Source organism: Mya arenaria, chromosome 13, assembly GCF_026914265.1.
Source record: "Mya arenaria isolate MELC-2E11 chromosome 13, ASM2691426v1".
NCBI classification, from domain to species: domain Eukaryota; kingdom Metazoa; phylum Mollusca; class Bivalvia; order Myida; family Myidae; genus Mya; species Mya arenaria.
The window spans coordinates 49,063,978-49,091,873 of record NC_069134.1 but is presented as its reverse complement, the minus strand read 5'-3'; the positions used below and the strand labels follow the sequence as shown (position 1 = coordinate 49,091,873).

General features: G+C 33.0%; 1 protein-coding gene across 1 annotated transcript in view; it reads right to left on the bottom strand.

Annotated features, from left to right (window-relative positions):
• Positions 1-776: 776 nt before the first annotated feature.
• The window catches only part of LOC128215331 (alpha-(1,6)-fucosyltransferase-like), a 45,850-nt gene continuing 18,730 nt past the window's right edge, over positions 777-27,896 (bottom strand). The window contains exons 9-14 of the mRNA XM_052922027.1: positions 8,544-8,734; positions 7,993-8,110; positions 6,374-6,614; positions 5,810-6,050; positions 1,421-1,504; positions 777-912 (exon numbers count right to left, since the gene is read on the bottom strand). Of these exons, the coding sequence (XP_052777987.1) occupies positions 777-912; positions 1,421-1,504; positions 5,810-6,050; positions 6,374-6,614; positions 7,993-8,110; positions 8,544-8,734 (1,011 nt within the window). The remainder of the gene's footprint in view (positions 913-1,420; positions 1,505-5,809; positions 6,051-6,373; positions 6,615-7,992; positions 8,111-8,543; positions 8,735-27,896) is intronic.

The window sequence follows — 27,896 nt, the reverse complement described above, 5'->3', positions numbered from 1 at the left end:
TAGTAAAACCAGTCCACGTCTACTGAAACCGCTCTGTCGAAAGCGTCCCCTTGTTGGACGTGCATCAATTCATACGCCAATCGACATACCTGTTAAGCCATGTATATGATTATTTTTTTTTAGAATTTAGGAACACACGGAATTTATTAAAAGTTGAAGTGGTTCAAATTTGCAGTACACAAACGAAAGAACAAAACGCATCAGTTCAAAGTTTTAAAACACACAAAGTACATGGAAACTTGATATTCTGAGTTTCAATCATATGATAAAGCATTGTTTTGGGTTTTTGAAGAACATGCATTTGTCATTATATGTATTGCACGTGCAGTTGGCCATGACGTATCGGCTAGAATTTCAAAATATATTTCGCTATACATTAGGATTTAACATTTCAGTTCATATGAAATGGCTCCTCCATTAGGAAAATAAACATACTTTCACTGCACGGACATGTTATTCAACCGCTCAAAACTGCAATTCAAACGCTCATGGACGATTTTCACTTATCAAACAATTGTTAAGAAATATTAAATGTCAGTACACAATCATATGGTATATGCATTGTACTTACATTGGAACTCATGGTACACACGAGATAGTCGCATCTTGACAACAAAACAGTGTCGCGAACAATTCCATCCAATGCCATTTTTTCTGTCGTTCGAGTTTTAACATTCGTGGAATACTTTGTTGTGGTTTTGTTGAACATAAACACATACTTTGGGTATCTGTAGAAAAGTATAGTATACGTTAAGGATTGAAAACATAAGAGGTGATCAAACCCAAATAGACAATGGATCAATTTGAATCTTTACAAACTTTTGTTCGGCTTCGGAGAGAACTTCGACGTTGTCCGACGCCAAATAAACCTTGCGCTCAACACGGCCGTGAACTGCCTCGTATGCACTGTACCTGGTTATTTGAGTTATATTGGTCTCATTTTTTACAGAAATAGGTAGACATTTACATATATGTATCACTGTACCTGGTCAGTTGTATAATATGTTTTGTCAATCTATACTGAAATAGGCAGACAGCTACATATATGTATAACTGCACCTTTTTTGTAAAATGATTGTCAGTCTATACAGCAATAGGCGGACGTCTTCTTATATGTATTACTGTATCTAGTAATTTGTGTAATATGTTTGTCAATCTATTCTGAAATAGGTTGACCGCTACAAATATGTATCATAAATAAAAAGTACAATTCAAGATCATTTTGGACATATATGTTCTCATGCAGATAAGTATGATCCAATCAAACAAATCAGGAGATTTGGAGATACTTTGTGTAGCCACTTCCATATAGAAATACAATCTGAATTTAGTTTTGCATTTTCAAAACAATAATGCAAGTTACTTTATTCATTCACATTAGGTATACTTATCCAAACATTGATCTTTAAAATATACTAACCAATCAGCCACATGTCTCATGTACTCTTCTAATGCATGGAACTTCGCCTCTGTGCCAATCTTGTCCGTTCTTCTTACGTGCACCCTTTAACAAACATTTCTAGCAGTCAGTATTCATAATTGATACATGACTACTGAATAAAAATGTCACTTTAACAAACATTTATAGCAGTCAGTATACATAATTCAGACTTGACTACTGAATATAAATTGCAATTTAACAAACATTTATAGCAGTCAGTATATATAATTAAGATATAAATACCACTTTAACAAACATTTACAGCAGCTAGTATTCATAATTGACCTTACGCCATCGCTCGATAGGCCACGCCCCCGAAAGTCAGGCGAAGTTACTTTGTTTATGTCCGACATTGACCATAGCGGATAAACAAAGGCGTCTCGGTCTCCGGGATATTCCTGACAATATCAGCTTAGCATACGTTAAAGAACAAGTACCGCTTAAGATAAAACAGAAAGCTTCTGATTTTTATCCGGCAGTTACATTAAAGATATACAAGTTTTTTTCGGGGATTAAGAAATCTGTCCTGATTCGAGTTGAAGTACATCAAAGTCAACGGAAATCTGATCCTTTCCATGGAGTCAATCTGGAAGTTTACACTTTGATTAAAAATCTTCTAGACGCCCATTGCAAGGGTACATTTTTTCATTTATCGTAAGTCTTTTGAACTTAATCATTTAAGAGTACTAGAACCTGCCCTCTTTAAACAGAAGATGCTGTATGCTATGTGAATATTTGTTTTAATTCCGTAAGTTCTATATATACCATGTACAGATGCAATTGTGTTATTATTTTAAAATTAGTATGTAAACATTTCAGGAATGATGGTACATGTTCACATGAACTCGCAGTGAGTTTCGCCTTAGAACATATATGAAGGTTCAGGGTTACAAGGAAGTTCCGTCAATGCTGACCTGTACCAGCCCCAGCAGTGGGATAAATCCCGTGGGGAAAAATAACCCCGGAGCCTGTTTCCCAAAGGGTCATGTCACAAATTTAAACGAAGTTTTCTTTTAAGATTGTATTTGCAATTAAAATATTTTAAAATAATAACATAATAAATACAGGAAATACACCTTTATTCTACCATGTAAGTATAGGCAAAAGTTTTTTGGGGTGTACAACATAAAAAATCACTGCTTGATCAAAAGATCAAGAAACAAGAAACAAACCAAATTTGATCAATAGAACTAAAAAGGCATAAATCGATGCGATGACTAAATATTTTGTACGATTTGATCCTGGCGATTGCTCTCTCAACATGACCTCTATTTCGAACTATTTTCTCAGTTAGTTTTATGTCAGCTGAGCTCATCTGAGCACCACTTTGAGCAAAAGGGGGAATGTTAAGCTTTAAACCTAGTTTCTCTATTTGATCTTGTATCCTGAAACCTTTATCCAACATAATGCCATACCCATCCTGCACTTTCCCCTCAGCTTTCAGGTTTTCTAAAGTAGCAACCCCCCCCCCATTTTTTCAGTTAAATTGAGCCAGTAAATAACATTGATGCTAAAACTGCACCACCTCTTGGTTCAATGCCAACAATACCTTTAACAGTGTTACATGACTTGTACATGGCTTTGCCTTTTCATGGAACTAGGCCGTTGAATTTTGATATCTGCTCTATCAATAATAACTAGCTTATTCGGAAATTCTTTTCTGAAACCTTCAGGCATCATTTCAGCGATAATGTCACGGTGAGGCCAAATCTTAACCGATGAACCTCGAAAAAAACATAATATATTGAATCCAGTTTTTAAACAACGCACTCGCGTTGAGAAATTGAGTTCAAATTCCCAAAGTGCACTAAATCAAAGTTTTGTCTTTGGTCATGACAAAAGGATGCTGATCTTCCATTGATATATTTTTCTTGCAGCCAATATTTTTCATCATATGAAATGGCAACTCTTGAACTCTGGGTTGCACTAAGAAATTGTAAAATGATGAGAATTGCTCACTGTTCAAGCCAATATAGTACACAAATTCATCTTTTTTCTTGTTTTGCCTCCGCAGTGATGCACCAAAATTCAATTTAGCACTTCCTGTCACAGCCTTAGTGGAATGGGTCTTTCTCTGCTGTAACTTTTCATTTCCTAGAATCAATTTGGCCAAGGGTTGTTTCAGGCTCTAATTTTTTGCAGCTAATGCCAGCATTTCCAGCAGCCTATTTTCTGAAAAACAACTTATAATGTAACATTTAAAAAAAAAGCTCTAAATGTAAACAAGATAATCAAATTCATGTTAAGGTAAGGTAAATGTAATGTATTACAGGGACCACTTCTTCAGCCAGTAAACACACCAAGAGAGCAATGTTCTAGATGCGGAGAAAAAATTATCCAAAATAACTGAAAGATAGTGAAGTTATTTTTGGAGAACCCCAAATACAGGATGCATTGCAGGGCAAGCAAAACAACTGGAAGGATGTTGATGTCTCACTTGATGATGCAGTTCTGATTGAAAATACAACCCGAACACAAAGTGATTCTGTACGATGGCACGAAGAAAGGCATAAAAGAATAACTGCTTCATATTTTGGTGCTATAATGACCAGACAAAAGACTGTCAATGAGCCATTCATGAAAAAAACTTTCAATCGACCAAATCTGCAAAACCAAGCCAACGTCTTATGGCCATGTAATTGAGAAAAATGCCAAAAAAATGTACATAAAAAAATAAAATTCTCACTTGCATGATGTTGGCCTTATAGTTAACCCAGTCTTTCAATATCTGGGTGCCAGTCCAGATGGCATCATTTGCAAAGATGGTGAAAGTGGACTTTTGGAAGTATAGTGTCCATATTTAGCTTGGGATATGACAATTTCTGAGGCAGTCAGAGATTTGAAGGGCTTCTTCCTGATTGATGATGGAGATACAATCAGGCTAAAAAAACTAATCAGCATTACTTTCAGGTGCAAGGCCAGCTTACGAGACCTGTACATATAAAGAGTGATCCATGATACAGATGTAATGATGTCAATGATGAAAAAGCTTCTGAACATTTCAAGTCATAACTCTTTTTGCCAAACAAAAAAAATATTAAAAACACAGCAAATGATTAAACATACCAATATAATAGGTTCAAAGTCTGTATACCACCGGCATGGCCGGATGAGAGTTTGTTCGAGAACTCATATTTCCTGCAACACTCCCGCATAATATCGTGTCAATGTTTGTTACATATCATAAATTTATATAACTTTCATTATGATGGATATTTAATATTAAAGCGGATAAACATCTTGAATTTAAGGCTAACGAAATATTCGTTTGCTCCTTATTATAAGATGCCTACATGCGTTTGCCATTTTAGGTAGACTACGTACGTTTGCCAAATTTGAAATACTTCAGAAAATGCATTTTTGTACATATTGCATCGCACAAAGTATTCATAAAGCAATTAAAAACAATCATTGAACAACTGAAAAACAAACATTTGAATAAAATGTGGCAATTTATCAAAATATGTGACATTTTAACACTACCTACGTGCGTTTGCATTTATGGACACAATTTGTATCGAAGTGTTCTCGAAAACTTTGCAGACATGAAAGGTGACCTATACACCGATCGAAAGACAAAACAATGCATTCTTTTTTGCGCTATGTCATTTGAACGAACTCTCGCGTATAACAAAAATATCGATAAGAAACTTACCTTGATTGACGATCAATCGAGCCAAAATACTACTGGCGTTTGCATTTGTGGTCACGTGACTTTTTTTGCTCATCCCCGGTGATAACTGCATCTTTTCACCATTTTACAGCGGAAATAACATTGACGGATATAACCCCTTAAATACACTTGCGTGTAGGAAAAAATGGCGGATAGTAACAAAGCCGATGCAGGCTTATCAGCGCGGCTATCTGATTGGTCGATTGACCCGTCAATCAAACTCCTGGCGTAAGGTCAATTGAATATAAATGCCACTTTAACAAACATTTATAGCAGTCAGTCATGACTACTAATTATAAATTGTAACAGACACTTGAATGAAAAGTGCTGTATCATATCGATCTTGTTTTGTCTATTCAATAATCGTAACACTATTTTAAATTTAAATTAAAATGCAATATACAATCGGATGGACAAATCTGGTATCAATACTTTACTTGTGGGTTTTCTCTGGGTTTTCCGGTTTTCCAAACATACAAGACCACACTTAGCATATTAAAGTAACATGACTTTCTTCAAAATCGTTTTACAATGAATACAGTTTAAACTAATTATCTTGTTGCCATTGAAAAATCGGGGGATTATATAAAAGCTTTTTTTTTCTCAAAATAGATGCTTTTTAAGTTTTTAGTTTTTTTTGCAATGTTAATTCTGTAATTGTTACAAATATACGAATATTGGTATACTGCCAGTACCCGACAACTGGGGATGTGAACGGCATTGTCTGAACTGCGTCCTGAAATATTCTCGAAAGTTTATCATTTCCTAGCATGATGTATTCAGCCATTACTCCTATCCACCAAGCAGACGGGTGTTTGTTGAAGGAAAACAATTTGCTGGCCAAATGATTTGGAATTTCCATTGGATTCGTGATTGAATGTCCCTTTGCGTGCATCGTCAGTTCTTGAAATGAAGCATACGTTGCAATGTCTTTCTCTACAAAGAATAAATACAATTTAAATAAATAGTTGAGTGTTCATTTCGAAACCGTGTAAGAATATATGGTAACATTAATGAACTCTTTCATTGCTATTATCAGTATCAATACTTTGAGATATATCAGTACCAGTGTGGCTTTGTTTATCTGAAACAGTTGGAACAGCAAACTTAATATAAATGCCAATTAAACGTATCGCCCTAAAATAAAATAAGAGCATGGTGACTATACAATATCACAAATGCTTGGCTTGTCGACATTACTTGTCTAGCATACTCAAAGTTCTATTTCCAACAAAATATAATAATACATTTAAACTGACCATTGTTGATGACCATTGAATTTGACATCGAACAAGGCCACTGTTGCCTATGTTTTAAATTCATATAACTTTCCCAATTCGTTGGAATAAATTTAGGGTCCTTTGCATCCATGACCAATGCCCTTTGCAAGGAAAGAGCAGCTACCAAACAACTAAGGGTCCTGTGAATAAAACTTCCTAAAGATGTCAAAAACACATGCTGACACGTCAAAATTCTGGATGAGTTACATCTGGGGGACTCCTAAAATCATAAAGAAAGCAAAAACATAAGTTCGACATGTCATCTCACTTCATTATATTGACAATGTGGTTGGCTTTGATACTGAATCACTTGTATCAAAGGAATGTAAACTCTGACGAATTAAGACCAGTTTATTTTTTTATAATTATACGGATATCGAACTAGTTTTTGTTTGAAAATGTTATGTAACCTCAACGCGGAGCGAACGCTAACGCTGCACTGTCATACCCTGTTTGAAAAAGGCATATAACTTGACACTTATTAGCTTTACTAAACATGTGCGTATTCTCTCTGGCAACACCTGTACCAAGTTTTATAGCTTCACGACTATGAAACTACCTCGATTGTTTTCTTCGAATAATAGACAAGCTAAAAAATAAATATTTTACACATTTCTTTTACCAATGTTTGACAGAACAAAAAACAACTAAATCAACTTAAATCAACATTGGCTGAATAATATCCGATACATAAGTATGTGAACTATAAATGCCTTCGAAGCATTTGAAAGGGTTGTTATTGCAACAAAATGACAGAAAAAATATATAAAACAGAACGATTTTGGTCAATACAGATACTTTCAAGTGTGATTCGAGTTGAAATTAAGAGCAGAAACAAACTACAATAACATTTATACATGTTAGTAATAAGTAAAACGCTTTCAAATGATACCAAAATGACAATGGATCACAAGGCATCACACTTTATCAGTATGGTTAGTATGGTTAATGTAGCGATAAGTGAACTACAGTCAAAACTCACTATGTTGAAGTCGTTGGGACCTCGGGAAATACTTCGAGATAACGATCATTCGGTGTATAACTAAACCGAAAAAATCGAAAAAAGTTCGACATATCCAGAACACAACCAGAACATTTCGACTGTAGCTTTTGTGGGTTGTACCCCTTACAACGAATTAGTCTCAGTTGCAAAGAATGTTTGAGAGAAACCAGTACATCCAACGTATGAAAACAGCGTTGTCGGTATAAATAAGAAAATTTACAGAATCGTCAATTCGTTTCGTTCTTTTTTTCCATCCAGTACAAAGATAAATTTCCAATGTTCATTTTGTAGCAATTAGGGTCAGTATATGTCAACTAATGATGCACGTTGTATATACACTAACACATTTAACAGCATAACTGATGCAATAAAACATAAAATCAAGAGCATAATATCCAGGTGTGGTCAATATACAGCTGAAGAAAACTTATGGTCATTGACAATATTATTGACTCATGTGTATAGGTTGGTTATTTACAAATCGCAATCAAATTAGCTACATCAATCTTAGGTCAAATTAAGACCAATATTAAATACCCCCGAAACCCCTGAGTGCAGTCCATACCGTACATATTGTTGTTATATCAACGTGTACCTTATATTGATTCAGATTATATTGGACCTCACTCTGCAGCTCACGTGACATCTTTTTTTTCCACTCATTACCCGTCTGTTGTCTGATTTGCTCTTCTAGCATTCCCCTTGCAATTTCACTGGCAAGTATAATATATTGAATATAATGACATAATAAATATTGCCCATGTCGTAACTGTTACTAATTATATTTATATTTAAACGAATTATTAGTATTTGTAACAAAACAAAAAATGAACAAAAATCAGCAATAGCAAGTTATTTCTAGCAATAGTCCCCTACCAGGTTTGTTGCCATAGTAACTTGTTAAAATATGTTTTTATCTGACAAAAAATAAGAAGTGCATAATTTCCTAATGGCTTTCTTTCTACGTACCAAGTTTCATGATTGTAGCTTTAATATAGTTTGTGTTATACTGAGATCATGTCAAAAATGTATTTTTACTAATTCGTTGCCATAGCAACCACAATAATTGTCAAACAACGAAATAAAACGCAAAATATTATCGAAAGCAAAACCATAATATTGTTTTGCGATAAGAAGACATGTTACATCTGTAGTTTAAGAAGTTTCTTGCACATATGTTGTAACGTTGCCATTATTCCAGAATTGTTTGCAGACAGTTCCTTCAAACCTTCACATCTGTTGAGAACAAACTCGGCAAAATGAGCAAATCCTTTGTCGCGATAACTTTGTACAAGTTCCCCTTGAATTGCTTCGTTTATCGGCAACCGATCATTTCCCTATAACAACAAACAGTATGGGTGTGTGCGTGTGTTGGTGTGTGTATATATATATATATATAATATACACGCACATGGCGAACTAAGTAACATAACATATTTAAGCCGCGACACGCGATTTGGGGCATTGAAACATCTTTTATTTATTTGATTTTGTTTTGGGTAATTCAATCAGAGGCAATACTAATGTTGATGACGATATAGTTTAAACCCGTTTACAAGCATGGCCATGTGTTGCGCATTTCGAATCCTAAATGAGGCGTCACACTTGATAGTTAACACGTCATAATGAAAAAAAATATTGCAATGACACGCATAACTAACTAGTCAATTTTCAAACTGGCTTTAAATTTAGTTTTGTTTTATCCTTATACTGAATCATTATGGAAACATTTAATGTTTCATTTAAGTATATCTTAGGAATCAGGCCTTTTGGAAAAGAACTCTATGAAACATCAAAGCGGTTCAGAAAGACAAGTTTTACAAGTTTTATTTACATAATATCCAGAAGGCCATGACCCATGTTGACAAATACATACATATAAATAAGTGTTACAGTCGAATCAATGCATATAATCATAAAAATTAAATCAAATGTAGAATGCTTTAATGTATCTATGACAGACGTTATAACAATCGGAGAAAAGTTTTACTGTTCTGTTAGGATATGAATATGCCTATATTTTAAAATGCCATTACTTATGCATACTATATTTATTATTATTTATTTTATCAAATTCCTTAAATATAAGTATTTTAAACTGTAAATATGTTTTCTTATTTAATCAAAATTGGTAAAACTTTAAGTCTATAACCGTAAATCCCTTCAATTAAAACACCTATACGAAACGAAACAATAGGGGGCCTTAGGGGATTTACTAAAACATTTAATCTAGTACAACATTTAATCTAGTACTTTATAGTTTTTACCTGAATTAAAGTAGAAATCTTCAAAAGACTTTAAATTCAATAATTTACAAGCTTATAGAAAGCATTTGATGAATAGTATTTATTATTTAATAAGAAAAGTGCAAAACAAATATGCTTTTAAAAGTATGTTACTGGCTTTTGTTTCAGGCAAGAGTTACCATAAAATGTATCTAGCACACTTTACTTGGGGTAACTTCAATTGCAGCTAAGTATATAATGTTTATTTCGAAAACTTAAATATAAAATATGAATTTTTGCATATTTGGTATATAAAATAAGGGTATATATTTACATCTAATACCTGAATATAAACTGCATTCTAAGACAAAATGATACTCGTCTTCTAAGGCATCACAAATGTAACATGTTCTTTGGTCAAATGGATTAGGATTGGGTTTGGAAAGAAATTGTTGCTATGGCAAAAAATGGTTTCAGTATTTGTCATAAATCACTCTTTTATATAAATAAGTTTTGACGTCACACATGATAATTATTACGTCGTGGTCGTAATGACAGTAAATTATTGCAAGGCACGCATCATTTTAACTGGCTTTTACTTTTTGTCTTTTTCTTGTTCTAGTATAGACTCTTTATGGAAACGTTTTATGTTTCATTTTAGTATATATAAGGAATCAGCCCATTAATAAAGGAACACTATATAAATGGTCGAAACAAGTCTAGAAGAAAGCCGGGGATGCTTTGGTAAATGAATGTTCAGGCTCATGCCTCCGCAAATAGGGTATCGGGTAGGATAAACATGTAATCAGTTAGATGGCCTCTGAGAAAATAACGACCGCCAAATATCCATTTAGTCATTAAATGGTTTTATTAAGTTAGTTATTAAAAAGCTTGCACATATTCGTTGCTAATATTGAGGAATTCGATAGGCATTTTGCGCTGAACACTAAGAAAGTTTGCATTTATTTTGGTCTTCTAGATACAATGTAATTAAATAGGCGCCGTGCTATGCTTTTGGCGTTCTTATCTAGGGTCTTAGTTAAAGAGTTATAGAAGGTTGCAGCACCCTGTCCTTTTTGTAGCTCCCTTCTGCCCTCATGGAGACCAGTATGGGCACCCTTCTACCTTCTTATAATAAAATGCTAAAGACTGTCAAATATTTATTTTGGTTGATTAAAAAATATAATATTATTATAAATACATACAAGCTTTGCATATTTTGCATATATTACTTGAATTGAACACAATTCCTAACATCTCCTATCACATTCATAATGTTCGATTCAGCCCCCAAAATGTGCCCTTTTCTCTCTTAGCACCCTGTCCCATTCTAAGACCTGGCAAAATCCCATCTTAGCAATGATTATTTGATTTGTAATAGGTAAGTCCGAATGCCCAAAATCGCGCGTTGTGGCTTATTTTGTTTCATGGTTCGTACAACATTCTACACGTAGTTGCCAGAGTTTGGATGTATTACCTCTTAAGATCTTACTTTTGTTTTCGTTTCTTTAAATTACTTTTTCATCTGTGAATAAGTAGTTAAAGACAATAAAAGCTTTCGCTGGCTGTCTTATATTCATCAACATTTATAATTATATCTGTACCGGTATAGCCTGAATATGAATGTAACTATCATGTATTCTGTTTCTTAAAATTAATTCAAGGCAATTTGGATAAAGATTGTTCAGGCATATTCCGAACATAATTGTACTAATATTTGAATACGAAAGCATGTAGAAAAAACATGTTAGGCTATACATGATACAAATTCGCGCATCATACCAATGAAGAAGATAGCGACAGTTTTACAACATCTTGAAGTTTAAGATCAATCTGCGCTGACGAGAATATTTCTTCTAAGGATTGGAACTTATTTTCATTGACTCTGAAATTGAAAAGAAAGCTGTACATTAATATTGTAAAACACCTAATAATCTCTGATGCGTTATGTTAGAAGATGTTAGAAGATGTGATGTTACTAAATATACAGATTAATTTATTTCCAAAAGGCTGTGATTAAGTTAGATTGTTTAACTCATTATAGATTATTACGTATTTGACACGATATTGAACAATCATAGTTCTAATACAATACAATGCCAAAACTAGCCTAATACGGACCAAAGTCGGCTAATACGAATTTCTGCCGTTTTGATTGGCTACTAATCTCGCCAAATACGGGATTCGAGGAATGAAACATTTTCATTGGGTGTAGGAACTCTCCCTAATACGAAAATGCTGAAAATTATTAAATACGGCAGCCATTTTGTTTTCGTTTTACCGACTGTTTTTTAAAATTGTGTGCCTTGTTTAAAACATAATTTGAAATCACTTGCATATTAAATAGATACTTCAACCACTTTGTACGGTTTGTAATTACAGTTGTGTTTAAACTGTTTGACGACAAAATGGACGACAAAGGTGAAAACATTTTGAAACTGTTGGCAGACGATTTACAATCATTGGAAAGGTTGGCCGAAAAAGAAGATGAACCTAGAATAGAAAATGAACTTCGTGACGATGGCATAAACTTTCGAAAAACTACTTTTGCTGATGTATAATTCCTCAGTGTCTGAGCAAAAAATTGACAGATTTTTGAAAGTGGAGGAAGGGGATACAGACAAGGTCATCCAAGGTAATAAAACGAAGAACACGATTTATAAGACTGTAAATAACCTTAAAATATTCCACGAACGGGCCTCTTGTGTGGATGAAATAAGGGACATACTGGATTTCCCACCAGATGACCTGGACCTATTGATTGCAAAGTTCTATTATGGTCAGTCATTTGTGTTCTGTGAAGGTTATTAAAAATTGAAAAATTATTGTTTAAAAATCCTATATTATGTTAACAAACCTATATCATGTTCGTCCAATGTCGAGGATTTTGTGGTATTACTGCCAGAAGTTTGTTTTGTTAATTTTTCAATCCGAAAGAATGAATATCAGCCCAGTCGCTGCGTCAGTAATTTATTATATTTACTCCGGACCTCTGAAAGACTAATTGCCAGTTATTGTTGTTATTAGTTTACTGGTTTGGTACTGTACACTGTCCAAACTTTGCAAAAGCAATACAGGATTCAATTTTACTCTTTTTTTCAGATACATGACAAAACACATTAAACCATTTTTACGAGCACCCTACTTTTGATTTGATAGCTCCTTATATTTTTAAAACATTTTGTGAATGTCACCAACATTGTCAAATTTTGCAAATATTTGTTTTAGTAATGCTTGTTTAAATTTGAGTACTGCAATCCAACATATGATTTATTTATGTTTTAATCAGATAAATATTTATTTCATTTCATATTTCAGCTGTCAGGAAAAAAGACAGTATTAGTTGTATTCAAAACAGTCTAGACAGGCATCTGAGAGATAATAATTCAAAATTCAGTATCAAACGAGATGCCATATTTCCCCACTCAAACCGTGTCCTTGAATCCAAGAGAAAACAGCTTGAACGCGATGGGTAAAGGGCAGAAGGAGAATCGTACGGAATCAAATATCCAAGCGCAAAAGTCCTTAAATGAATAAATTAATGAATTATTTAATGAAATATGAGAGTTATGGAATTCAGAATTTGAGAAATAATATTTAATATCTTGTAAAAAACCATTATACCACTTAGGCCTTTGAAGAGGTCAAATGTTTTTTAAAGAGTATTAAATGTTATTTCTGAATACCATAACTCTCATATGTCATTAATTTATTCATTTAAGGAAACTGGACCCTTAAATTAACAGCGCTCAACGTTTAGAGCTACAATGATAGCTGAAGGTGTATTTGGTGTTTATTTCTAAAGGATGCATTATGACAGAGTGCCAATATTTATCTTTAACAAAAGTTCCTACATGTGTTTGTAAAATATTTTTGTAGAACCCTTGAGTGATTTTTTTTCACTAATAACTTTTCATTATACAATACCCCAGTAACATGAGTACAGTAACTCCTGTTTTGGTAACTGCAATAAATGTGCAATGATCATGATCCAGATAAAATACAACTTTAAGGTATCTTTTACAGAGCTTGCATTAGAGCTAATAATTTAACTTTATACTGCTCTTAAAGTTGAGTTATCAAAACATAATAATTGTATTGTTATTGAATTTTCAGAAAACCAAACTCAACTTCTTTACACGATGTTGAATGGCCTTTACTTTGGCTTGAGAGGACGCCAAGACCACGTTTAACTCATGTGGAGAGACATTGAACTGAAGCAACTCACTGATGGCAGAAATTACTAAGAATTATCTGGTTATATTAACTAATAGATTCAAGTAAATCTTAAAAGACAGTTTCAGAAATGTTATTTATCTTGATCAGCAGTATTGGTTTAAGCTTAAAGTGCATACATGCCAATGAATCAGAAGATGGAAAAAGGTTATTACACATTAGCTACTTTTGAAGCTTAAATAGTATTTATTGTGAATCATTCAATGACATAAGTGCTTTGCCACGAGTGAAATATTTACTTTCGGTGTTCAAAATCTTCTTTATTTCAATATTTTACTTAGGATTATCATTTGGAAAAAGATTTTAGCAAATATATATTGTAATTTTATTTTTAATAATGTTTCTTTGTTTATTCCCAGAGTTGTTAGTACACTGATGCTTTTCATCATGAAACTCGATGATCACACAGTGTAAACCTTTTATTTACTAAGGCAGACTGTGTGGGATTTTCATAGTTTTAAACAATAACTGCATCATATCTTTGAAAAGTTTTGTATAAGGTACTCTGAGTTGTATTCCTTCTAAAGTTGGGATCCCTAGTCATAGAATAACTTGGGGTTTACCTTTTAGTTTTATTATTATTTGTTTTATTCTTAAGTTTCCTCAAGTTCATGCATACTTTGATAAGATTTACCATTTACGATTTTACTTTATTCGGGATTGTTGGGATAAGTACGTGGTTGGGCACACAAACTAGTTTAAACTCAAGTAAATTTACATTTTAGTGACCGTTCAAAGGCGGTACCTAACAATCCTTGATAAACACCCTAGTTTGTTTTATAAATTATATATGCAGTGTGTTGTTTGTAGAGTTTTGAGTTGTTGTTCCGTGTTTCTGGTTTGTGACTGTAAGTTGTTTTGTTTAATGCCATTGGCGTTGTCCCTGTGCCATTGAATATGGTTTATGTTTAAACTTTCGACAACTGGACTTGTTTCTGTAGTTTTTCATATAAATATTACATTGAAACAAACATTTTTTTATATTTATTTCATGCTGATGATTTATCATAAACAGACGTTAATTGATATTTAATTGGGAAATTCCGCAAAAATTGCATGGAAATGACGTTATACTGTAAACATAATTAAATGGCGTCATTGCTTTTCTCCAAGGCAGTTTATTTATTTGGTTCTTCCACCAACAAGAAGGAAATACAAGCTGGGGTATTTTGTGTAATAACTTGCTGATCTTGAGGATCTACAGGGCAGAAAAAGAAACCACTCAACTCATAAAACATTCTGCGTCAACATTGGTTCAGGCTGGGCGACCACCCACTGAAATAACAGCATTGGCTGGTTGGAAGAATACTGCCACTGTCAATGAATATAGTGCACATAAATGTTTTGACATTATAGCTGAATTATGCAATGCGGAAAAAGACATTACCCCTCCTACAATACAGTGCACTAAAAATATGAACGTATATGAGTGCAGGTATAGAATGAATCCATGTGCAATAATGTGTGGTACAACAGTCACTTGGGACACTCTTAACTCCAGAAAAGGGAAATGGGTTGCTTCTCCTCAGGAAAACTCCCAAGAATGAAATGGTTTTTGTTTAACTCGTTTAGTTCTGTGTACAAATAGTTAGAACAAAAAACAGTTTAAAAACTTTATAATATTAAATATGAATACTGCATATTCTGATATTTATTAACGACAGGTACATTATGTATTGTAAGTGGCAGCATTAGTATTATACTAAATATATCTGTTTCTCATCTAAATATTACTCTTTTCAAATGTCAAGTTATTAGTTTTATGAACTTATTGCAAGTTAAATACTAAAAACTATTTGCGAGAGGTCGAGAAAGAAGTAATAAACTAATAACGGAGGCTGATACGCCCCATGCGATATGTTACTGCTTATTTCCATACCTGGGGAAAATAGTTTTGAGTATTGAACAACAACCAATCATGAAGCTGGTTGTTAAAAGCCATCTTTTTGATTTTTTTTTAAATCTTGACAAGTTTATTATGTCATAAAAACCTATGATCAAATACACTAGATGATATTTTAAGACTGTAGGCCATGGGCCTACGACTTTAGTACCGCAAATCGAAATCAGATACCGTGAGATCTACTTTTGGACATGACATGCGTCGGGGTTACAAAATGGAATGTGTTATGCGGTTTAAAATATTGCGGCAACATAAAATTGCAACGTTAATGTAAATTTGAAAGAAAGCCAAAGAATCCTAAATAAATATTGGTGTGGAACCGAGGGGGATTGATAATTATAGATAATTACGCAGAAAATAGAAATATGTTGACTAAAAGACCCTGCCTTATTTAACCTACTACAAATAGTCAAAACGTCCTCAGCCAATATCGGGTTTTTATCTAATTAACTTTACACAAGCAATAAAATCGCGAGATGAAAGCAATGTTTATATATCTAGTACTTATAGGTTTATCAGTTACCGTTATGAAACTAGCTAATTGATCTAAAATTAATCACTTTTAATCATGCCTTTCAACGCTTTCAGCGCTTTTATTCTTCTAAAGAACTAGGTGAAATCAAGTGAAATCAAGTAAATCATAATTACATAACTGTAAGGATAGATGCATTACCGGTGACTTTTTGAAACAAAACAGATCAAATAAACTTCCAGAAATGCATTTAAAGGTCTATAAGATTCGAAAGAGAATTATTAGATTCTTAAAATGCGCGCTGCTGTAATTTTTTTCACGGTCCCGAAAATGTCTTGATTTGTGAAATCCGCATCACGGTAAACGTTAAAGGTCAGACACCACTAAATAAATTTACTATATATTCTTTAGTCAAATGACCGATTTGCATGCAAGATAACGCTGATTTATAGTGCTTCAAGACCCCCAACACCATAAATGGGGAGAAAGCTCCACTTGTGTACTTAACATTAAACAACGTTAGAAAAAAAGTTAAGTGTCTCCTAAGAAAAATAAAATTGGTTGAACGTAACCATTGTGTATTAGGCGAAATGAGTATATCCAGTGTACGAGGACAAACAATGCAGTGAAAATGTAAACAATCAAATGTTGATCAAGTAGATCCAGCATGTTCAGCCTGTTTTTGAAATCACAAACAATTCAGCTTCAAAACCTATAGATATGGAAGGTTGCCAATGTTCTGAGATATTCTAATTCACGGTCATGTGTTAATTAAAAGAAATAAGGCATTGAATAATGAGTAGGCAATTCCGAATTGGTGTAATTTGCCGTTTACTTCCCGGAATCCGTTAGTTGTAGTACTTATTTTCGGACATTTTTTAATTTTATTTTTTTCTATACATATATTCAGTATACATGACAAAATGTTATGTGTGATATTATATGAAAGCACACATGTATATTTTTAACCAAAACATCATTATACCAAAGATGGTTAGTGCGCTGTTGAGATTAAAGTATTGATTGTGCAAATATCTAAAGGAATAACAGTTACGGCTTGGTGGTGTTTTTTCACACTAGAATTTAAAAGTACTTGTTAATAAAATTATACATTTATTTTTATTTATTAACTAGAAATATGTGAGAGTCCTGATAAGCTTCTGACTGGCCCAAATATAAAAAAAAAACAACACTTAAGTCAAATCTCAATCTCAGACTCAACTCATTTTACCACATAACATCACAGTTATTAAAATCGTATGTTTTTACACTTTTTAAAAGCGGATTTTCTCAAAGAATATGTCCATTAACAACTTTGGTCAAGGTTCCAAAGACAAAATATTCTACATCATAAAATAAAATTGAGAACAACCCAAACAACTGTGTTTTGACAAAAAGTATATAATTGCCCTAGAATAAGTTTTCTTCGAAATATTGACAAAAGGTTTTTATCAATACATTTAATGAGAACATTTGTTTTTTTTAAAATACTAAAAACATACAAGATTTTGAATAATACTATGCTTTTATGTTGCAAAATGAGTTGAGATTGAGACTAAGATTTGACTTGAGTATTTTTGTGATATTGGGGCCTGTAGTTTACAACAAATTGAACAGAGAAGTTGTCGGTTTATGAAATTGTTTACTTTAATATTTGCTGATGATTATGTTTTTGTTATTCGTAGATAAATGTATAAATACAATGTTCAAGATGACATAATATTCGCTTTTCTTTGCTCCCTAGCAGTAAGAACTAATGTTTACACATGACATCAAACCATACATTTTACAAAGGATTTGGCTGAAAGAAGACAATGTCCTTACAAGATACATTTTGACTACAATGGTTAACATACGTAATAGTTAAAGAATAAAATACTAATTAATTAGGTTGTTTCATATTGGCCGAGTTATTTGCCCTCAGTCAGCGTTACTGTTGACATCGGACAAATAACTCGGCCAATATGAAATCACCTAATTAATTACATTATAATATTGTGAAACTATTTAAACATGTATTTAATGTGAATTTTCATACTTATATAATTATAAATAAACACAATCTCCTATGATACAGAGAGTAGTTTCTCGTTTATTTGTGTTTCATTGTGTGTTTTTCTCTTGCACTAATCAGGGGCGGATTCAGTAGTTGGCGTTTTAAAGGGTCGCACTTTTGGAGCGCAACTATAAAAGTACACCCTCTTTAGAACGGATACGAACAACACACGGTTTTAGTGAGTTAATTAGGGCTTGAGGTCGTTCCCAAGAAAATATTCTGCCATTTAGTCTGAAATAGTACATTTAAAGGCATTTTTGTCATTTTGTGTGTCGTATATTGACATAATAGAGTAAACTTGAACAATTTTACAGGGTGCGCGAGCCGGGAGAGCCTTCGTCTGAGTTCGCTAGAGCGTGCATCTGCTATCTCACAGTCGATCTGAATTTCATGCATAGTTAAACACCGTCAGATGTTTATTATCTGTTTATGAGCAATCGTACTCGTCTAATGCCTTCTATTAATATATGCCGTTTATATGACGAGATTAGGGGGGCAAATTTGCCCCGAGTCTAGAGGTGGGGTAAATTGGCCCCGTGGGTATTTATGTCATATAAACGCAAAAATTGATTTGCCCCCGGGGTTATTTCGATTTGGGCAGGGTTTTATAGCCTAATCAATGCCACAAATACTACTCTTTGGCAACCATAAACCACATTCAGGGCCAGCAGACCCATATGCTGCCCTAACTAAGCATACTCAGAACCAAAACGATCACATCGTGGCAACCATTCAGCTCATAAACAGACCAAAACCGCACCTATGAAGCTATAATAAAGCCTACTTAGTGCCACACAGACCGCATTTGGGCAAACTTTAAGTCCATTTAAAGCCTAACACACCCATGTGTTGCTCTAACTATGCCTACTAAGAGTCCAATAGAGCACAGTTCGGCAACCATAAAGCCCATTCAGAGCCAATAACATTCACGCTTACCCCTTATTTAGCATATTCAGCCCCAGCAACCATTACACACCCTTTTCAGTGCCAAATACTACACAGTTTGGCAACCATAAGACCAATTCAAAGACAACGAAACCCATGTGCGGTTCTATAATTATAACTAAATGCTGCGTCGTTGCCATATCAAATGTTGTGGCATTTTGTATTTTGACCTTGAAATGGCATTGTTCTTGACCTCGGGGTAGTCAATGCAACATGTTAATATAAGGTACACTAGGCACATGAGCAATATACATTGAAATATCCATCCCTTTTTATCTAAATGTGTGCCATAGTTTGTGATAAAAGTACTCAATTAGATATTTATTGAGGTCATCTTGAGCGCCATCTTGGATTTTTACGTCTTCATTATATAAAGGTTACACGACATTAAGTCTAAAACCGTCTGCAATACTGCAACACATCAATTGGATGCTAATTTTCAAACATTTCCTTGTTATAAGCATCGAGTTGTTAAAGTAAGGGTTTTTGCCCTTAAAATCGGTAAATTAATCATTTGCCACGGCAACAAAAAATCTTGTTTTTTTTGTGAAATATTTGTATGAATTTTGAAAAAGTTCTCTTTTAACCTCTTAATAGTCATTAAACATCCCAAAGGCATTTATTCAGGTCACAGTAAGTACCATGACTATATAATAACATAATTATGATAATGGTGGCCATCTTGAATTTTGGCGGCCATATTGGATGAATTCAGTGTGGGTCCTGAGCTTTTTAAATCACATTCATATTTTATGCAAGTTAACCAATTTTCAAAATTTTAACCCAAATGTGCACATTAAATTCAAAATACGGCCCGACTTTAACATCAAAACAAAGACATAAAAAATGGAACTTGCTTTATTTACTGCTCAGTTTACATTAGAATTGTAACTTACAGTTTTTAAACCTGACATGCTTGTACACATATGAAAATTGTGCTAAATTAGCTCCCTGTAGTGACATTTGAATCAAATCTTATTTGATAAGAAATCAGGTCCATACATGAAAAGCCTTGTAAATTTTAACATGAACTTAGTCATACAATTTTGTTTCCCACCAGTTGTAAAAAACCCGACTCACTCTAGATTAAGTACATTTGTAAAGAATACATGTGTACATGAATATTTCACTGTAAAATGTCTAATAAATACCTATGTTTGAAGCAAGGCTGTGTAAAATATATATAAATTGAAATTTAGTTTACTTTTTCAGTAAACGTGATGTTTATTAAAGTCATTTATCATTTGAAAAAAATAAAAGGCATTTTAAAGGAAGTTATAGTTAAGATTCTTCTGCTGTATTAGTATATCTGATAGCACTCTTTGAATATTCTATTTTAATCTAGTCAACAAATATTTTCATAATTAACATTTTGCAACAACAGTTTTTCTAACTAGGGTACCCAACGCAAACGGGATGGAAGTACGAACCCCTTACACGCACGTGTACGGATTAATGTACGGACCATATACGGGATGGACCTAGGTAGGGTTTGACCGTGTTATACACGGATGATAAGAAATAACAAATGCTTGCGGTTTTGTTATAAAACAATCTTTATAGACATATGAACAACTACTATTTATATAAATTCAGAAGATTCAAAAATAACATGTTTTAGTAATCAATGTTAAATTTTATTTTTAACATGATCATTTCATTGTGGCATTTGCTCAAACAAAATTGTGTATGATTTAAATTTCACTGTCTTGTCAAACAAAAATGTATACATACTGTTATAACGAACATCAAGAAAATATTACACAACTAATATGAGTTTCATTCTGCGATTTCTTGGCTTCAGGCATTAGGTCAAATTGCGCACGGACATCAGGTCACTTAAAAACAGAAATTACACAAACACAACAAGCTTATAACTTAGAGACATTTGAAATATAGAGTTGATAATACAGCAAGATGGCAAATTAATCGCAAGGCTCCTTCCCCATGGTGCTAGAAAACCCCGTGATAGAAAAAACATTATAGAAAATGTGACACAACCTATATATCTAGACTCTTTAAAGATGCACTCTCAAAGTATTAAAAATAGCTAAATCTGAGACAAACATATTTTTGGTCAAAGCAGTCAATCTGTGAGAGTACAGCTCTAAACAATTCAACCAGTCCATTCCCAGGTGTGATGATATAGACTTATAATACATAAACATTTGTTGTACATGACATTTCTATGAAATATTGTCAATGTATGCCCACTAATATTTAATCAAAATAAATTCAATACATAGCTTGTATTAATTCATAAAGGCATACCTATTTAATATTTTGTTTCCCCCTCAAAATTGTGCCAGCAAGCAAAAGAATTTCTAATGTCAAAATGTCAAACCTTTTGGATTGCCATCTTTATACTGATGTGCATTTATTCTACTTAAAAATTATCTTAAGCTCTCAATGTTGTACACACATTTTTTTTTTCATATTTACGTTTGAAAATTGATGTTTTATGGCTAAAGAGTTACTATAATACTAACGCTTTAAGAAAACTAAATATTTCGGCAGTTTTCCAAACAGTTGAGATGTGTTATATTGTGAGTTATTATTATCTTATATGACTGAAATGAAGGCATTGATGCCAAATTCAGCTGATGAGACAAAACTTAAACAAGTGTCAAAATTGTCAATTTTGGAGAGTGCATCTTTAAAGGGCATCTTCATTTCAACTCCCTCATACCAATGGATGGGTTAGGGTCAACCGCTTTCAATGAAAAGGACGTTCATAATGGGAATCAAATTATGAAGAAAGTAAGCTTACAATTAGAGCCGTTTCAAATAAAGTTAAAATAAAAATAAATCTGGCTTCCTAAATAAAATAAAAATTATACTGTATATTTTACCACGAAAATGAATAATAAGGATCAAATCAGAACTTCATGCAATTTAAATAACATACAATAAGAAAACTAATAAATTTAATGAATATTTTTGTTGTTTTTAATAAGTTGTCGGTCTCTTTTCTTTAAACACAGATGACGCCTTATCTTTTTATATGATCTCAGAGCAGATTTTATCAGCATTCCTCAAAACAGATGTCACAAATAATATTATACTGTTTGAAGACACTATAAATAAACAAGTACAAAACGGCTCGCTCTAAATCGATCCATAGCAATGTACAGTAAGTGTTATGTGAGGAAAAGTGAATTGCACCTGTGGGAAGTATTTGATAACAAAACTCGCAAGTTCAAATACTAAGGTTAGCAAAAGTTACAATGTCAATAGCCATTATGAGTGTTTTGCACCTGTGGAAAGTATTTGTTAGCAAATATCGAAAGTTCAAATACTAAGGTTTGCAAAATTTGCAATGTCAATAGCCGTAAGAAGTGATTTGCACCTTTGGGAAGCATTTGTAAACAAAAAGCGAAAGTTCAAATACTAAGGTTTGCAAAAATTGCAATGTCAATAGCTGTAAAGAGTGATTTGCACCAGTGGGAAGTATTTGTAAACAGAAAGCAAAAGTTCAAATACTAAGGTTTGCAAAAGTTGCAATGTCAATAGCCGTAAGACGTGATTTGCACCTGTGGGAAGCATTTGTAAACAGAAAGCAAACGTTCAAATACTAAGGTTTGCAAAAGTTGCTATGTAAATAGCCGTAAGAAATGATTTGCACCTGTGGGAAGTATTTGTAAACAAAAAACAAAAGTTCAAATACTAAGGTTTGCAAAAGTTGCAATGTCAATAGCCGTAAGAAGTGATTATTAACCTGTGGGAAGCATTTGTAAACAAAAAGCGAAAGTTCAAATACTAAGGTTTGCAAAAGTTGCAATGTCAATAGCCGTAAGAAGTGATTTGCACCTGTGGGAAGTATTTGTAAACAAAAAGCGAAAGTTCAAATACTAAGGTTTGCAAAAGTTGCAATGTCAATAGCCGTAAGAAGTGATTTGCACCTGTGGAAAGTATTTGTTAACAAAAAGCAAAAGTTCAAATAATTATGTGTGCAAAAGATGCAATATTAATAGCCGTAAGACGTGATTTGCACCTGTGGGAAGTATTTGTGAGCAAAATTTGAAAGTTCAAATACTAAGGTTTGCAAAAGTTGCAATGTCAATAGCCGTAAGAAGTAAATTGCAACTGTTAAAGATTTTATTTTTTTTAAAAAATCAAAAGTGCAAATTCTAATGTTGTTTCATAATGGAAGAAAATTGTTTTAACTGATGTAGTTCACATAATTAATGTTCTGTCAGGAATGATAAATTGCAAGTGATTTTTTATTTAAAGTAACAAATATGAGCGGAAAAATCTGAAATGTTAATAATTGTGTTAATAAGTTAAATGCTTTTTTAAGTATTTGACATTGTTTTAATCAATAACAAGAATGAAGAAAAGACAGATGTGCACTTTTTTAGGTTGCATATTAAGAATGTGTACATGCAGCGATTGACCAAAAATTGTGAATACAAAGGCAATGCAAGTGATGACAGATAATTGTTCAATATCTTAAAAATATGGCAAGCAGAAATGTAAATGGACACAAAATATATGAGTTATGAGTGGATTTCACTTCCCGAAAACTGGTTTCACTTCGATTTCCGTATTTCTTCTGAAAACTTCTTCACTTTTTCGACCAATTTCAATAAAATTTGAAATATGAACCCTTTATGAGGCATTTTCCAATATGTATATACTAAGTTTTATTCATTAATTAAAATGAATGAGTTTTGAGTGGATTTAACGTTTTTAGTGGATTTCACTGGATTCACAACTTGTCCGTTTATCCATTTTGTACAGGCAATGTTACATGTATATTTCGGTATTTTTCAATAATATACTGGATCTGTACACGCCGGTATATTCATCATGTACAGGAAACTTATCATTCCCGAGCCCTAGCCGTGAATTAATTCACCGGGCATTGTCGAATTCAACTATTTTGTATCATATAGATATAATTTTAATTTCTTCAAAGGCTGTTAAAATAAATAAAAGCGTTACTATTTCTACAAAACGCTACACCTGTTACTCTGCGAAATACGGTAAAACGAATAAGTCAATGGTATATGTAAAACGAATAAGTCAATGGTATATGTAAAACGAATAAGCCAATATTATATGATTATATCATATATGCTGTCAAATGAAACACCACTCAACATTGTCAAATCTTAATATTTTTTATCATAAATATGTCGCTTTAGTTTCGTCAAACGCTGTTAAAAGCCAAAAAAGCATAACATTTTCTACAAAACGTGACTATTACTTACACATTCCTGTTTCTCTGCGAAACACGGAAATAATGTATACAAGTCAATGGTATATATTTTGTTAATATCATATATGCTGTCAAATGAAACACCAAATAATCTTACTTGATTACAAAATTCAAAACTACTTTATAACATTGGTGTACGGGAAAGAGTACATTTCCGTATATCCATAATATACAGGAATTGTACACGCCCTTATATTCATCGTGTATGGGAATGAGATATTCTCAAAGTGCACGGAAGAGCATAAATTCCCTCAACATGTACGGGGACCGTACATGTCCGTCAACTCAAGATATACGGAGATGTACGGTGCCGTACATTCATGAAACTATTTCTAGTACTAGCCGTAAATCAACCCACCCAGCATTGTCGAATCTTATTATTTTTTATCATTAAGATGTCGCTTTTAAATCATCAAATGCTGTTAAAACCAAAAAAAGCATTACATTTTCTACAAAACGGGACTATTTCTAACACATTCCTGTTTCTTTACGTAACACGTTATCATTAAGACCTCTTTTTAATTGCATCTAAAGCTCTCAAAACCCATTTAAGCATAACATTTTCTATAAAGGTGATTTTTACTAACACCTTGATGTTTTTCTAAGTAACAGTGATTTTTTCAATGGTATAAATGTTGTTACTATCATATATGCTATCAAATTAAAAACAAAAATACCTAACCTGATTACAGAATTAATTTATTTTAGTATACCATTGGAGTACGAATTAGTACACGCCCGTACATCGAATCCCGTATACTCAAGATGTACGAGTTTTATGAATATATGGGTCCGAATTCAACCCGTACAATTACCGTACACGTTGGATGTACGGGTTTCAGTACATTCCCGTATATTAAACCATTTTCCGCAGTGTAAATTATTCATTAAGCATGTACAAGAAATAATTCCTTCTAATTTAAAAATTTAAGATTAGGGATGTTTTTATTTCATTAATATTAGTAATTGAGAAAATGTTTGGCCATTATTTTCCTTCCTAATTAATTTGAGTTATTCCATTCCTTTTTAGTATAAAACCACCATTACTCTTTATTTTTATCTTAAAATGTGATATTGTTATTGATTTAACTTGAAATGAATAGAATAACTAAATCTTTAATCATGAATTGTTATAGTTTTTAATATATACGCACTTATATAGTGCAGTAAAATAAGTTGTGTATCTCGGCAAATAAAACTTACTCCAATAAGGCGCCAATGTCCGACAAAGTACTATTCACGTAGTTCTGCAAAGACGTGGTGTTCATATCTTGAGCAATTTTACCGAAGTCTCTCTTTGCTTGAGATGCAAAATGTAGCATCATCTCCGTTTTAGTTGAATGTTGTTTAGTAGGTGTCGAGATAAAGTTCTTTTTTGATTCTATTGTCCGCAAAGTAACTGAAAAACAAATCAATGGGGGATTTTCAAAATTTAACATCAAGTGTTCTTCACAAAAAAATATATAGCGTGCAAGAGGGTAGCGGAATTTTACAATAAAAATATAATTTGGTTTTGAAAATATTTGTAAATCGGTATTTACCAAGATCAAATTGTCTGTTGACATATTGGTATAAACAGATGATGAAGACTGAACTTGCTCCACAAATCGCCAAAACCTGTATTCCTTTCACTCGTACCATTTTCATAAGAAATATATTATTCCGTCAAAAGTGTTAAAACATTTGCTCAACTTTTGCATCCATATAATTTTTGTATTTTCAAATTCTCACACTTAAGACTTCTGTATAGGCTTCGCTGTGAACCTCAATCCCAAAATGTTTACAATAGCTTTAAGAGGCTTGGGTTACAACGAGCCGCATCGCGCGAATTTGGGCCTTCGGACATACATTTGCTTGTATTTTTTATTTGGTGTTTCAATTAAATGATATTTCAGAAAGTAATACTAAAATCTCAAAATGATATCTCTACAATTGTGAAAGATACGTGTCCACAATATATGTGAGCGTCCTAAATTATAACGAGTCGAACGCGCGATTTAGGGCCTTCGGACATACATTTACTTGTATTAATGTATTTTGTGTTTTAGGCATTTTAGGAAGCAATACTTAAACTTTTATGAATACATCTCGTGAAAGATACGTGTTCACAAGAAAGACAATGCATTGCGCATTTGATATATTAAATTTGACGTCAAACACATGAGGTCATAACAAAAGCATATTGGAAGTATATTGAAATTGCACGCATATTTACGTATCAATATTCCAACTAGCGTATCGTTATAGTTTGTATCCTTAAACGGTTACTTTATGGAACATAATTAAAAAAAAGTCTGATGATTCATTTAAGTATTTGAAACAATCGGGATGTTTGAATCAGAGTCAAAATAAGTCGGGAAGTAAGCCCTGGTCCAATGACAATCCTGTTAAAGAATAAAGTTTGGAAGAAATAAAAACACGTTAAATCTTTTATTATTTTAACATTTTTATAAAAGATTATTAAATATGTAATAATAATGTCAGAAGGTCCGAAATCGCGCTATGTATCGATTAACCGTACACATGTATGTTCATTCGCAAAGGATATGCAACCAGTGGATGATGCTATGAAAGAGAATGTCACCGTGCCTGCCCCCCTTTTGGTTCGTCGAGGTTAGGAACGCCCGATTCCACTTAAAGAGCAAACTGGATTTGGATTACATCGGAAAAAGTAGTCATTGATTACAGCCATAAACTTTCAACAAGAATTATGATCAGTTTCTTTATAACCTATTAAAACATGCGTCTCTTCTTGTTTTGTTCAATGTTACACTGGCAATATAAATATCTGTTATCGGATGGCACTTGGTTGGTTTGTTTGCGGTCGTGCGAAAAATGCAGCTAGCTAACATGATGCACTACCAATAAATATTGAAGTACAATCTTGAAATATTGCAATAGCCCATCAAACACTAGATGTTTTCATCAGCAAAACATGAACATAAATTCAGTTTTGTATTCTTTTGAAATACACGTCGTCGTTTATCAGTGTGCTCCGATAGTTTACTGACCAAGCTTTATCTTTGGTAAGTGCTAAAGGAAAGACGGTAACAGGTGATAAGGCGGGCCTTATGAATATTCAATTTTACGCGAAAGCGCTTTCGGTGTTGCAAGCGCCTGATCGTGGTTACGAACTACTAAATATGTGATACATGTCATAAGCAGTTGTCCTTCGTTAGAAAAAAAAATGATTATACACTTGTTTAACATTAAAACATTGCTTTCGGTATTAAGTTAAAAATTAATAACACAGAATTTTAGGATATCTCGTCGTTCGTTTAATAAGCCACGAGATTACCAATACTGTGTACCATTAAAACATTGCTCCAAGTATTTGTTAAATCTGAATGGATACATGTTGACTTCAATTGCGTAAAAAAATGAGATTTTGATATTTTCCATTTAATCCATTTTGATCATTTAGTAATTGCTTTAAAT